Below are 14,982 nucleotides of genomic sequence, written 5' to 3' on the forward strand. Positions count from 1 at the left end.
AAGGGTTCAATCCCTAGGTTGAAAAGATCCCCTGGAGAAGGAGATGGCAACCCACCCCTGTATTCTTGCCTGCAGAATCCCATGGACAAAGGAGCCTGGTGGGCTGTGGTCCATGGGGTTGCAGAGTCGGAGACAACTGGGCACATAAACTCATTACTCACCTTCTAACATATTATATACTTCATTGATTTATTGTATATATCTTCTGTCTCCCACTACAATGTAAAGTTTCAAGAGGACATTTCTATCTGGTCTCTTAATTGATTTATCTCCAACATCTAAAATAATGCCTCCACCTAAGAGATGCTGTGTTAAAAAATATGTTGAGAATATGAATGATCAGTATGCAGGTGTCCCTATTTCTGCCGATGATCCATGGATGCATGCAGAGAACTCTGCCTCGTAAGAGTTTTTCATTCCTTTTCCAGTTTCTCAAGTGTTATAAACAGCATTCAGAAAATGACCACGGAGAAACACAGTGTCATGGGCTTGATTGCATGTGGTCTTTTACTCTCAGCTGACAGCAGCTCCTCTAGAATGTAGCAGTGAGTGTCACAAATGCTGAAAATGTACAAGCAGCATAGTAGGTCCTTGACATTTTTAGGAATGTGTTCAAAGTTCTTCAAAAATCACCCAAACTACGGCTACCATGATAGTATGTCTGCACTGATGAATTTCACAGGTGGCAGTAAAAAGAAGGAAGCCACCTGCTGCTCCAGATGCCAAGTGCCTTACTCACTAGAAGGGTCTCCCCCCAAACACCAGCCCCCTCGGGCTCAGGCCGTGTACCACAGCCACATCACAAATTATAGGAGCTTCTGAGCCCCCAATAGTACCCACGTATTCTTGAAACCAAGGGCATCGGTGAAAGCTAAGGGGCCACAGATTATCTTATTCCACCTGCACATTTTAAAAACACTAATTTAAAAAAATCAGTTCCCCCAGGCCACTCAACCTTGGTTTTAGAATATAATGTGTGTATATGTATAATATAATGTATAATTATATATATATGATATATATATAATGTATATTATAATGCATAAAATTATTTAGAAAATAATATATTCTAAATTCTATAATTTAGAATAATACAACTAAATAACAGCAGGACGACTATCACAAGCCACATGTGCAACCATTTATAACACACTGAGTTTTCACATCGTGTTTACACTCTAAGTAAGCATTCATCCAATTTGATATTGATCCTCTGGGAATAAACCCTGAATGTAAGCAAAAAAAAATAAAAAGAAACTACACATTTGCTTTCATTTTTAAGCTAATTTTTAAATATATATCCTAGTTCAGAGAAAACCTTCTGCCACAGTGGCTCTCTTTTTTTAATGTAATACTCGGAAGCCTCTGACAGACAAGAGTGGGAGTAAGGAGAGGGGATGCTGTCGCCACGGTGACAGCTGTCCAGCGTAAGCGTCTCACAGCTCTTCCCTTTATCGTGTGTTTTAGGCCAATTCAAGTTGCTGGAACAAGACCGAGATATAAAGGAGCCAGTGCAATATTTCAACAGCGTGGAGGAGGTGGCCAAAGCATTTCCTGAACGCGTGTACGTCATGGAGGAAATAACATTCAACGTGAAGGTAGCTCTGAGAGAACCACATATTTCCCCTTACTAACCTCCTTTGGCTTTAAGAGCTCATCTGCGCCTCTTCCGGTGGAGGTCCCATCTTCCTCGTGGGTCGGTGTCAATGGCTAAATCTGGTCTTACAAGAACTGTGCTGTAGCTGAGTTGACCACCCAACCCCGCACCCCCAGGCTCCTACACTTGGTTAGCATTATCTTTGGCTAGAATAACTGTTAAGGCAGATCAAAAGTGGTTTGGTTTTGTTTTTTTTTCCTCTCTTCTTGAAAACTCTGGACTTTATTCCCTAATATGTAACCATTTTTTTTTTTGGCCAGATTCTTGGGTGAGGCTAGATGCCCTACTTGTGAGAGCAAGTAAAAGGCATTGGGTAAATCTGATACCACAGACTCACTTAGGAGACAAACTTCAGAGCATGCCTTGACATGAGCATATAGTCTTCGCAGACTGTCCATGTTAGTCTACAGAGGAAAAGTTGAGGTCTTGAATGTTGCCCAGTAGGTACTTACTTTTTTACTTATTTTCTTTTGGCCACGCTGGGTCTTCGCTGCTTGACGTGGGCTTTCTCTTGCTGCAGTGCGCGGGCTGCTCATTGCGGTGCTTTCTCTAGTTGCAGTGCGCGGGCTGCTCATTGCAGTGCTTTGTGCGGGCTGCTCATTGCGGTGCTTTCTCTTGCTGCAGTGCGCGGGCTGCTCATTGCAGTGCTTTCTCTTGCTGCAGTGCGCGGGCTGCTCATTGCGGTGCTTTCTCTTGCTGCGGAGCATAAGCTCTGGGGCGCCAGGGCTTCAGTAGTTGCGGCACGTGGACTCAGTGGTTGTGGAGCACGGGCTTACTTGCTCTCGGGCCTATGGAATCTTCCCAGACCAGGGATCGAACCCATGTCCCCTGCACGGGCAGGCGGACTCCTAACCAGCTGGACCACCAGGGAAGTTCCCCAGTAGGTACTATTAATCCTTGTTTATCAGAGAGAAGCTGAATAGTGTTCACTATACTGTGTTGGTTTTACACTGTTTAGTTTTATCTATTTATTTGGTCATGTAGCATGTGGGATCTTAGTTTTCCTACCAGGGATCGAACCTATGACCCCTGCATTGGAAGCGCGGAGTTTTCACCACTCTACTGCCAGGGAAGTCCCCAGTTTTGCATTCTTAGAGGGACGGTTCCATCCTCTCCTACACAGCAAGCTAGCTCCTTGACAAAACCTGCTACTGAAGAAAGACTAACCAGAGAAGCAATGCCACCAACCAGGTGCAGCTTCATTGCCCACACACCCTCTGCATTTTCTTCAGCAACATCCACAATTACACTGACACATTTTCAAAAGTGTTCACATTGAAATGATTTTCTCTTTAACCTCATTTCAGCGGGAAGTCCAACTGAGTCAGGGTTTTCTCTGAAAATTTAAGATTCTGGTTTCTTAGAAATCCGCTCTATTTGAAAAACAGCCCACGTGGTGTCTTGGTCCAAAAATGCAAGTGTCTTTGCAGATGGGTCACTCCACCTACACTCCCAGAAAAGGCTGCAGATGCCCAAAACAGCTTCCTTAGTGCAAAAGTCAGCCCATTTAATTGGCTAGGCTAAATCATTCTTTTTTCCAGAGCTAAAGCACAGCACCATAATCTACTCCCTTTAACTTTATTATTAAAATGGGTGAGATTTTGTATTTTGTAAAGTCTTTTACTAACCAAAGTATGCTTATGTTCAGAGTATTTATAATTTTTAACTCCTTCAGTGGCTCAGGCTTGTATTCATTTACAGCTGAAGATTGTGAGAACCTGTTCATTTTTAAACTCTCTGAGATTCGTTGGCCATAAGTTTATCAAATCCTGTTTCATTAGGATCTTGATTTAAATCTCTCCTTAAAATTTATTTAGAATTAACTAAAAGAAAAAAAATTGTTTAGGAAGGAAAGTTAATGCTGTAAAACTCTCTTCTGAAACATTTCATTTTGCTGGTAAATGATGAGAAATCAAGCATAAATTTTTTTCTTTTCTTTAAAATTTTCAAGTATTAAAATCTAACATTCAGTCTTTGGTGGCATATTGTTTACATGAAAGATTTTTTAAATGCCATTAAATGCTGTTTCTTTGTGAATTTCTATTGAACCAGCAATGAATGAAAAAGTAATACTGAAACCAGTACATTTTGATAGGGTTTTTTCCCCCCCACAGAATACCATGTTTGGCTATATTGATTAAAATGTATGTAATAGAGATATCATTTAAAAGTTTAGCACAGTGGTGTGAATGTACTTAACACTGCTAACTCATATACTGAAAAATGGTTAAGATGGTAAATTTCATGTTATGTATGTTTTACAGCAGTTTTTAAAAAGCAAGTCAGTAGAATTCCTGCTGAAATGAGGCTAAACAAAAAATCCTTTCAATCTGAGTACTTTCTAAAATGTGTCAGGATAACTGTGGATATTACAAATAAGTGTATGGAGGAGTAGCTTATAGCATCCATAGAGCTGGTTGGATTGGGGTTGAGTTCTATGCTATGCATGCATGAATATTTTAATACCCCTGGTCCATCACTGATAAAGTTTTAAGATGCCTTCACATCCAGCCTGCACTAATCATTAAGACAGCTTTCAATTCTATTCAAGGAAGACCCAATGAGAGAACCTCAAGAAATTTATGTAAAAAAATACACACAAGTCTGTGTGCTTAGTGAGTAAACAGGCACATAAATAAATAAACCAAGGAGATTTGTGGGAAATATTTCTGGAAACTGCCTGCATTTTAAAAGAAAATGTTGGACGCCGTGGTCTTCTTTAAAACTTGATTATAATGTGCATTTATCGATATGCAGAGCTTAATGTCAAGAGCTCCCTGGCAGCAAGGAACTGCTATACTTTGCTGTTACTTCCCCTGGAGAGGGAGAGAATAAATGAAAAACAGTACAACCTATTCATAAATATAACTGTTACAAATATTGTTAAATATTACATAATATGAAATATAAATATTATCTTGGAAGCAGTTTTTTGAAGGATAGGAGGATTCACACTTCCTTGGAAAATTTGTCCTCTTCTTTATGCTTCAGCTCAGCATAAATTAGACCAAGAGAAATGACTTACAGTTAAGAATTGGCAACTAACTGGTATCATCATAGTCAAGAGGCACAGTTATTTTTTGAAATAAATATATATGTATGCACATTTTTTCGTATATATTTACAAGTGCAAATTGAAGCATGAAAAGAATACAGAGTAAAACAGAAGTATTGAAAGAACAAGAACTAGTTTTGTTATTTTCAAGACTATAGCAAAAATTTACCTAAAATTCAATGGATCACATTAGTACTATTTGAGGAGGGCATGGCCCCCCGCTCCAGTATTCTTGCCTGGAGAATCCCCATGGACAGGGGAGCCTGGCGGGCTACAGTCCATGGGGTTGCAAAGAGTTGGACATGACTGAGCGACTAAGCACACATATTAGTACTATTTACACATTTATTTCAAAGTAAAGTATTCCTTTTATCTTGAGCTAAAGAAAATATGTCTTTAAAAAATGACTTGATATTTAAAAATTATCTACCTGATTGCCCCATGGTTGATGAACTGCATGAAATGAGTTAATATATATTAAGTATTTAATTCTTTAAGCAGCAGATATATTTTGAGCCCTTACTACATGACTAGCCTCATTATAGGCCCTGGGAGTAAATATCAAATATATAAATCCCTACCTGCGTGGAGATTACATTCTGCTCAGGAGGCAGAATGTAAATAAGCAAATACAGACACTGTTACGTTGGCCCAAAAGTTTGTTTGGGTTTTTCTGTAAGATGATACAGAAAAACCCAAACAAAGTTTTGGGCCAACCCAATACCTCCAAATAAAGACAGTAGATAAACAGGTCTGGAGCTTGGGACAGGGTCTGAAGCTTGGGGTATAATATATATTGAGGGCTTACCAGCTCCTCAATGGCATTTGAAGCCATGAGGCTGAGTTCACCTACATCTCAACTGAGGGTGACCCCCCACACACACCCTCCCAGGGACAGTTGACATTTCCAATTGACAGTTGGATACAATTTTGACTGTCACAGCTTGGGGAAGGGATGGGGGCTACTGGTATCTAGTAACAGAGGACAAGGATACTGATAAATGTCACAGGATAGGCCCCATAACAAAGCATTATCGAGCAGAAGCATCCAGACCACCAAGGTTGAGAACCCCTAACCTAGAGGCTAGATGAAGAGTGGAGATCTGAGAAACAAGCCCTGGAGCTCTCCAGCCCTGGGGTCTAGAGGAGACAGAAAGGAATAATCGGTAGAAAGGCAGTAGAGCACATGAGACCCCGGCAGCCAGAGAACAGTAGTGTTTCAGAGAAGTATGGGCACTTGTGTCTGATGGCTAGTGATGGAATTAGATGAGGACTGGGAACTAACCATTACATTTAGTAAAATGGGAGTCTTTGGAGGCTTTGAGAGAAAGGAAATAATAATCAGCTCAGAGACCCAGAAAGCAGTTAACCAGGGAAGCATAGTAGGATGGTCCCAGGGTTCTGTCAAAATAAATTTCAAGTGAAATTACTTAGCACCAGCTTCTTTTCCTTCCAGCCATCTTCAGCAGGTAAGTTGGGTTTAGTCTGAGTCAGGCTTTACCTAGTAGAGTAACAGAGGTCAGCGAAGGCACGGATGAAGTGCCCAGGAGTGGCAGGTAGCAATGAGCCATGGACTTTTCACTGGGTAAGGAAGTATGAATACGATCAATGGGCTCTTGGAGATCCTGATGAAGTTAAGAGACTTCCAATGTGGGTTAAGAAAGCGAGGTGCAGACAAGGAGCAGTGATAGAATGTAGGATGCTTGGGATTAAATTTGAGGCAGTAACATAGGAAATGACAGGAGTAGTTGTCTCTTCAAATCTAAATATGCCTTTTTGAGTCAGCAACCAAGGTGGGGGGAACAGAAAATGGGAGATGAGTAGGTCAAGAAAATGAAAGAATATGTGGGCAGGTAACCGCTTGCTGATCATTTTGTCTGTTTCCTCCAGCCCCTCCTAAGCTAATGGCATTCAGTGTTTTCAGAACAGCAGTCACCTGCCTCATTCACCACTTTTTCTCTCTATTAATAACATCCAGCTTTTGGTTTCCATGGTGAGAATCTTGTTTACCCATTTTCCTGCCCACTTGTTCTAACTGTGATAGGCATTTTCTTAATTACCTCTTTTAGTTTTTTCATCAACTGTCTCTGTTCTCATGTTTACTTTCAAAGTCAGAAGATGTCTTACCTCTGAATTGGTCATTCCCAACCGAAGCCTCATTCCTCTGTGCTTCAATAAGACGCATAGCAGCACCAACAGTTTACTTCTTTCTTTAAACGAGGTGTCATGATCTAAAGGGCATGTCAGACTGGGTAGTGTAGCTCAGGCTCTGGATTCAGAGCTGAGGTCCAGACACTGACCATGACCATGGGCAGGTCATAAGACCCAGTGCGGTCACCTGCAAAATGGGCAAAATACGGGAGATACCACAGGAACATCTCATGCAAAGACGGACACAATAAAGGAGAGACAGCATGGACATAGCAGAAACAGAAGATATTAGGAAGAGGTGGCAAGAATACACAGACGAACTATACAAAAAAGAACTTCATGACCCAGATAACCACGATGGTGTAATCACTCACCTAGAGCCAGACATCCTGGAGTGTGAAGTTAAGTGGACTTTAGGAAGCATCACTGCAAACAAAGTTAGTGGAGGTGATGGAATTCCAGTTGAGTTACTTCAAATCTTAAAAGATGATGCTGTCTAAGTGCTGCACTCAATAGCCAATTTGGAAAACTCAGCGGTGACCGTGGACTGGAAAAATGTCAGTTTTCATTCCAATCCCAAAGAAAGGCAACGCTAAAGAATGTTCAAACTACCGCACAATTGCACTCATTTCATATACTAGCAAGGTCATGCTCAAAATCCTCCAAGCTAGGCTTCAACAGTATGTGAACCAAGAACTTCCAGATGTACAAGCTGAATTTAGAAAAGGCAGAGGGATCAGAGATCAAATTGCCAACATCCAGTGGATCATGGAAAAAGCAAGAGAATTCCAGAAAAATATCTGCTTCTGCTTCAGTGACTACATTAAAACTTTTGACTGTGTGGATCACAACAAACTGTGGCAAATTCTTAAATGGGAATATCAGATCACCTTACCTGAGAAACCTGTATGCAGGTCAAGAAGCAACGGTTAGAACCAGACATGGAACAATGGACTGATTCAAAATTGGGAAAGCAGTGCATCAAGGCTGTATATTGTCACCCTGCTTATTTAACTTCTATGCAGAGTACATCATGAGAAACACTGGGCTGGATGAAGCACAAGCTGGAATCAAGATTCTTGGGAGAAATATCGATAACCTCAGATATACAGATGACACCACCCTTATGGCAGAAAGCGAAGAAGAGCTAAAGAGTCTCTTGGTGAAAGGGAAAGAGGAGAGTGAAAAAGTTGGTTTAAAGCTCAGCATTTAGAAAACTAAGATCATGGCATCTGGTCCCATCACTTCATCTCAAATAGTGGGGAAACAATGGAAACAGTGACAGACTTTATTTTCTTGGGCTCCAAAATCCCGGCAGATGGTGACTGCTGCCATAAAATTAAAAGATGCTTGCTCTTTGGAAGAAAAGCTACAACAAACCTAGACAGTGTATTTTCTCTGCTTTATAAAGCAGAGACATTACTTTGCCGACAAAGGTCCATGTAGTCAAAGCTATGGTTTTTCCAGTAGTCATGTATGGATGTGAGAGTTGGACCATAAAGAAGGCTTTCTAACTGTGGTGTTGAAGGAGACTCTTGAGAGTCCCTTGGACAGCAAGGAGATTCAACCAGTCCATCCTAAAGGAAATCAGCCCTAAATAATCATTGGAAGGACTGATGCTGAAACTGAAGCTTCAGTACTTTGGCCACCTGCTGAGAAGACCAGACTCACTGGAAGACCCTGATGCTGTAAAAGACAGAAGGCCGAAGGAAAAACGGACGACAAAGGACAGAAGGTTGAATGGCATCACCAACTCAATGGACATGAGTTTGAGCAAGCTCCAGCAGATAGTGAAGGACAGGGAAGCCTAGGGTGCTGCAGTCCATGGGGTAACAAAGAATTGTACATGACCGAGTGCCTGAAGAACAGCAACAACTCACCACCTCATAGATTTGTCATGAGGATTAAATGAAACAATGCAATAAAGCACACATGCTTTCCAAGTGTCTCATGTAAGGGCTGGCTACCTACAGTCTTAGGGCAAGACACCTGTTTTGTAAATAAAGTTTTATTAGAACACAGCCATCCCCCTGCACTTCTTGTTATCTGTGGCTGCTTCCACAATGTAACAGTTGAGTCCAGTAGTTGCAAGAGACCATATTGCCCACAAGCCTGAAATGATTACTCACTGGCCCTGTAAGAAAAAGTTTGCCAACCCCTGATTCAAAACATAAAATCCAACCAAGTGAAGTTTCACATCTAAAAAAAAAAGTTTCTTAACACAGATGATTTCACTCGCCCTTTATTTAGCACTTTATACCCTGTGACCGAATGTTGAGAACCCAGCACAGACGTTATTGCTGTTTCTGAACACCCTTTCACCTCAAATCCTTTTTTGGAGCCTTCTTATGCCAGAACACACATGCCAGTAACTAGTGAATTATTTAAACTGTCTCCCAGCCTCGCAAACCCAGCCCAGTAATGATAAGAAATTCCCCCACGCATGTATTTTCTCCCATCAAAATAAGACTAAAGCTAAGTCTTGTAAGTTCCGTCTTTTCTGTGACATTTGCAGAGAGCAAGAAGAAAGGGCAGCCTTGGACTTAGCAGTGGGTACCTTGCAGCTCTCCTTAACTGGGGAAGAGGCATCTTGACTTCAGTACTGTTGCGCAGAAGCTTCCCACATTCGAACAACTTCTCTCCAGCCTGAGGGGGCCGGAACACGCTAACCTGGATGCTGTAACGTTGCTCTTTTCATTCCAGTTAGTGAAGTCCGAGATCTCAGCCATTCCAGCATAGATTTCCCTGGAGGCAGAATAATAAGTTTGCATTGTCTCCGCTGGGCAGAGTGCCCCACCTCAGGAACTGTGACATCTCGATCCAGTATGGAGCGCAGTCACCACTGGAGCCCGCACAGACCTCCTAAGAACCATTCCCAGTGGCCAGGGTCAGAGCTCCGCTGACAGTCCTGTCACCTGGGTAACAGCTCCTCCGAACTGGGTTTGGCAGCTGTTTCCCGCATGGGTTTCAGTGTCTTGTCTTTGTTATCACTCAGTCCTTTTTGGCTGTGCTGGGTCCTCACTGCTCCGTGGGCCTTTCTCTAGTTGCGGCAAGCAAGGGCCGCTCTGTAGCTGGAGCTTCTCGCGGCGCGGGCTCCGGTAGCTGCGGCAGCTCCCGGCTTTAGAGCAGCCTCAGTCGTTGTGGCACAAAGGCCTAGTGTTTCTGCAGTGTGCGGGATCTGCTCGGACCAGGAATCCATTGGGTGTCTCCTGCAGCGGCAGGTGGATTCTCCACCACTGTCACCAGGGAAGCCCCAGGATCATCTTTTTTTTTTTAATAGGGAAAATAAAATCATTTAAGGTTCGGAGAACTTGAGTGACAGCTAGGTTTCTCAGTGCTAAGGAACATGACCGAGAATAAAGTGATACACCATCATAAATAATCCAGCAGGACTAGGAAATTTATAGACTCCGAGTTTTGATCATCATCAAATGTTAGATCTGGAAAGGCCCTTATACATCGCCCCGTCCCACTCCTTCTTTTAATAAATAGGAAAACTAAGAAACAGATGTCAGCTGACTTCATACAAAACCACAAAGCGACTTAGGGGCAAAGCCTGGTCCCCTAATTCAATCCAGTCATCTTTTTTACTCCCTCGCATTCTGTCTGTAGATCTGAGATAAGGCCCATGACAATGATCAGAAGATCCTTTCACATAGACACAATAGCTTGCACGACAAATTCATTTTCTTAAAAAGAAATTGTAAATAGATGTATTCAGTAATTATTGCCTAGCCAAATCCTTCTGCCTTTTGTATCTGAAATGTTGATGGTCTGACACAGCATTTGGCAACTTTTGTGAATGTTACATCTGCCAATTTTTAAGACCTTACTTCATTCCTGAGCATATTGCTAGTATTTCAAAAATCAAGTTCACTTGATGTTTTCTGTCAGCACCGGATGCAGTTTCTAATTAGATAGCATGTGTCAAAATGAACCCCTTCAAAAATGCTAGTGTAACATATTAACCCAGCCTTTTTTTAAGTATCAATCATTATTCACAGAGGAACAAGGTGGGTTCTTGCCCTGTTGCTTGAAGCAGTGGTGAAGATACAAGGAAGTGGCCAGAATGCATCATTGAATCAATAAGCAAGAGTTCTAAAGTTTAATATGATTCCTGCAACTTGATGCTGAACCTTGGATGTTTTCCAAGGCTTTTAACTTACTGAGAATCAGCCAGCTTTCCCCCCAAGCCATTGACTTGAGGCAGTCTATGTGCCTTTTATCTTAATATATTCGTTCCCCTTTTTAATGTTTCCATCTGAAAAAGTGCTGAAGAAATAAAGATCTTCCTCCTCTGCCAGCCGATTAGACCGTATTTTGTTTCCATATGTAAGATAGCTAACAAATTAAACATATGTCATGTTACTTCCTCAACTCATCTTAGAACATACTACAGACAAGGCCTTGAAAATACATTCATGGAGAGGATTTGGGCTGCTCTTGATTCTAACCCTTGTCATAATTATTTTACTCCCTGCCATCTTTCCGATCATGTTTATCTTTACTTTTTTAAATAAATTTATTTATTTAATTTTGGCTGCACTGGGTTTTTGTTGTGGCACACGGGCTTGGTTGCTCCTTGGCATGTGAGATCTTCCCAGACCAGGGATCAAGCCCCTGCCCCCTGCCTTGGCGGGTGGATTCTTAACCACTGGACCACCAAGGAAGCCCTGTGTTTGTCTTTTAAAAGGCAGAATAGCTTATGGCTAGACTTTACCCTGCGTACATGGACCATCCTATGGTCATCCTGTAAAGTAATACAAAATAGTGGAACTGAGTTCTGAGTTTTTTGGTTGTTTTGTTTTATTGTATTAAGAGTAGAGATCAGTCATGGTGGTCACATCATTCCTAGTTTACAATCCCAGTCCTAGTTTCTGTCTTGACCATTCAGAAAAGGAATCCTTCTCGTGTTGTAAGTTTCTAATGATGTCAGATAGGTGTTTTCCCCCTGTGATTTTTTTTTTTTTTAATGGATAAGGGTCATTTGCTCTGACATTTTCTACCTCTTCTGGAACCTTTGGAGTATGATTAATTTTAGGGTAGCAAAATTAGCTATGGGGGTAACTGAATTATAACAAAAATCCTGTGCAAAATGACTGTAATTTTCTTTGAGTTTCTTGAAATGGATTGCACTTTCTGTCATCCAAAAGAGAAGTACTTGAACAAAATTTAAACTCACTCCCATCTCCGGGTGGGTATAGTTTTACCTTTAAATGGAACGACCCCATACCCTAAGAATTAGGTGATTTATGGTCTCATTTAAATTATTTGTTGCCTCTTATGTCTGTTAGAATATCTGCTTTAAGAGTCCGTATTTCCAGTTTCAATGACCACTTCTGTTCTGCAGTGGGTTGGAAACTGGTAACCAAGTTGGGTAGAGTTTAGTTAGATAGGAGTAAGTACTCTAAATTAAGGTCCTTAAAGGCTTTTCTGTAAGCCCTCATGTCACATCTTTTTGGCTGCTCAGAGGCCTTTATTTCACTGCCTTTTTCTTGGCTACATTTCAGAGAGATCAGAAATCATCAATCACTGTGCAGCCTGAATTTTGTCAGATGTAAGAATGAATTTTAAAAATGAAGAGAATGAATTTAGAGGTAGCCAATTTTTATTTGTAATTTCCAGTTTTTAAAAATCACATCTTTTCCTTACCATGAGTCAGATGTCATTTATTTTCAAGAGTCATTCAGAACGATAAAATTGGATACAATGGTGAGGCTAATTATTTCAGTGTTTGAAGACAGCCCAGTGCTTTTTTTTGTCATCTGCGGTTTCGAGACCTCCTCTGAAAAACTACCAGTTGGCAGGCCCCCCTTTGCGCCGTCACAAGTTAAATCATGGCCATTGTGCTTGTCATCCTTGCCCTGTTTCCTGTTTAAAAAAATGAAACACTCAGGATTGACATTTGTCTTAACTCTTGATGCTCTTTGCTTCCCATTTTCTGCCATTTTCCCATAGAAAAGAGTTATAAAAACTGAAGTTTGGGGAGGAAAAGATCTAATTTTGATCAAATATTGTCTATTTAACCAAATATCAATCAGATCAATCCTGATTTTTTTTTTTTTCAAGAATTGCAATTTTAACCTCTATTCCATGTCAGTCTCTAAAAGGACTGTTCTTAGGGGGAAAGTTGCCTGTTGAGAGAGAGAGAGAGAGAGAGAGAGAGAGAGAGAGAGAGAGTGTGTGTGTGTGTGTGTGTAAAATTTTACATCAGTGTTTTTAAATGTTGCTTGACCCTGGGGTATTAACTCTGAATGGTGTTATGAACAGTGAAACCCTGATAGTTTCCTGGATTAGACCTATTAGAGTTGTTTAGATAACACACTCTGAATGACTTCCTCTCAGGAAACATTGAAACTGGAAATGTTAACCAGGCACGCATACCCAAGCACTTAAGACAGAACGCACTGTTTCTTTTGCTATTAAAAAAAAAAAATTAAAGAAATTATGCAAATAAATCACATCTGTAGAAAGCAGAGGAGATTGTTTGGCTCAGCTGCCAAAGGAAAAACACTTACTTATGAGCTCCTTCCTCTGTCACTGACGGTGACCACAAGATCAGTCAGTATGCTAGTCTCCTAATACATGCAGAGCTAATTGCCAGCGTGAACGGTGACATCAGAGTTGGAAGCTTGGAATCACAGATTGTGTGCACATATGTTACGCATTTTTATGTATGGCAGTAGGAGTAACTTCCTTTCGAAGTACAGACATACAGGAATCTGTAGACAAAACTGATGCGTGCACCCGGAACATGACATTTACAGAAGATGGTTTTGATCTGTTTAATCTGTGTGAATTCTGTCTCACAAACCATGTGGACATCCTCTTTCAGTTTCATTTGGTGTGCAGTACTCACCAGATCTATGATTTTTTCATCCTGGAAGGTGTATGTTTATAAAGGTAAATAAGGAAAAATAGTCAGTACCAAAGTTACTGACTCTAGAAGCTAGAAAGAGATGTTTCTTCTTCTTCTTCCCTCATATTTGAGAAGCACTGTTGGCTCCCTGTCTGTTCCCTGGAGACATTTTGTTGTATGAGTGAATGTGTGTGTGTGTGTGTGTATGTGTGTGTGTGAAATCTCATGAGAATCCTTCCTCTCAACATCCCTATCTCCAACCTGATCCAAATGGATGGACTGCCAAGTTTTTATTTTACCAAGTTCCAATAAAAAGGAAGTACAGCACTGCATCTGAGCTTGTTGGAGACCAGTTTATCCTAAAACAGTGTATTATGAATCATTTCAACATGTTCACTTCCTTTGGGATGTAACTGTAATGATATTTCAGGCCCTATTCTGACATTAAGTTTTATTCCGGGATAACACATTCAATAAAAATTTGAACAGTTCTTTAGTACAGAAGAAAAGATAATGCTTAGAGATAGTGGTTTGGGCTTGAAAGCGGTACTTCATGAAAACAGAAAACAACTTGAAAATACAGAGATGTGAAAGGCAAGGTGAAACAATTATTAGAATTAAAACTGTTAATAAAAATAATAATAAGTTATTGAGTTACTGAGAGCTTACCACTGTGGGAAGTTGTTTACCTACAGTAATTAAGCTTGAGAAGTAGCTGATGGTGTTCTCATTTTCCAGATGAGGAAACTGCGACTCAGAAAGGTAAAACACAGGACTTCCTGGTGGTCCAGTGTGTCCAATGTTAAGAATTCGCCTTCCGGTGCAAGGGACCTGGGTTCAGTCCCTGATTGGAGAGCTAAGATCCCACACGACAGCTAAGCCCAAGTGCCACAGCTGGAGAGCCCAAGCACCACAATGAAGATCCAGCGCAGCCAAAAATAATAAATAAATAGAACAAAATGGCAAAACGTTTTCTAAGGTTACTCACCAGTAAATAGGATTCAAACTCATGTTGTAGCTTAGTTGTTAGTATTGTACCATTGATAGTATTGTACCAATTTCCTAAGGCTGAGTGAAGTTGCTCAGTCATGTCCAACTCTTTGTGACCCCATGGACTGTAGCCTACCAGGCTCCTCCGTCCGTGGGATTTTCCAGGCAAGAGTACTGGAGTACTCTGGCCATTTCCTTCCTACGGCTGCGGTTCATTTATTCATCACCAGGGGTCAGCAGACTTTTTCCTTAAAGGGGCAGAGTGAATAG

The 14,982-nt window shown here is 41.0% G+C and overlaps 1 protein-coding gene across 2 annotated transcripts in view; it reads left to right on the forward strand.

The window, feature by feature from the left end:
* GAREM1 (GRB2 associated regulator of MAPK1 subtype 1) overlaps nucleotides 1-14,982 on the forward strand; it is a 222,092-nt gene that overhangs the window by 170,231 nt on the left and 36,879 nt on the right. For both annotated transcript variants that reach the window (XM_065932390.1, XM_065932391.1), the window contains exon 3: nucleotides 1,468-1,598. In XM_065932390.1, coding sequence (XP_065788462.1) covers nucleotides 1,468-1,598 — 131 coding nt within the window. The remainder of the gene's footprint in view (nucleotides 1-1,467; nucleotides 1,599-14,982) is intronic.

This window comes from Muntiacus reevesi, chromosome 4 (assembly GCF_963930625.1).
Source record: "Muntiacus reevesi chromosome 4, mMunRee1.1, whole genome shotgun sequence".
Classification (NCBI taxonomy): Eukaryota; Metazoa; Chordata; class Mammalia; order Artiodactyla; family Cervidae; genus Muntiacus; species Muntiacus reevesi.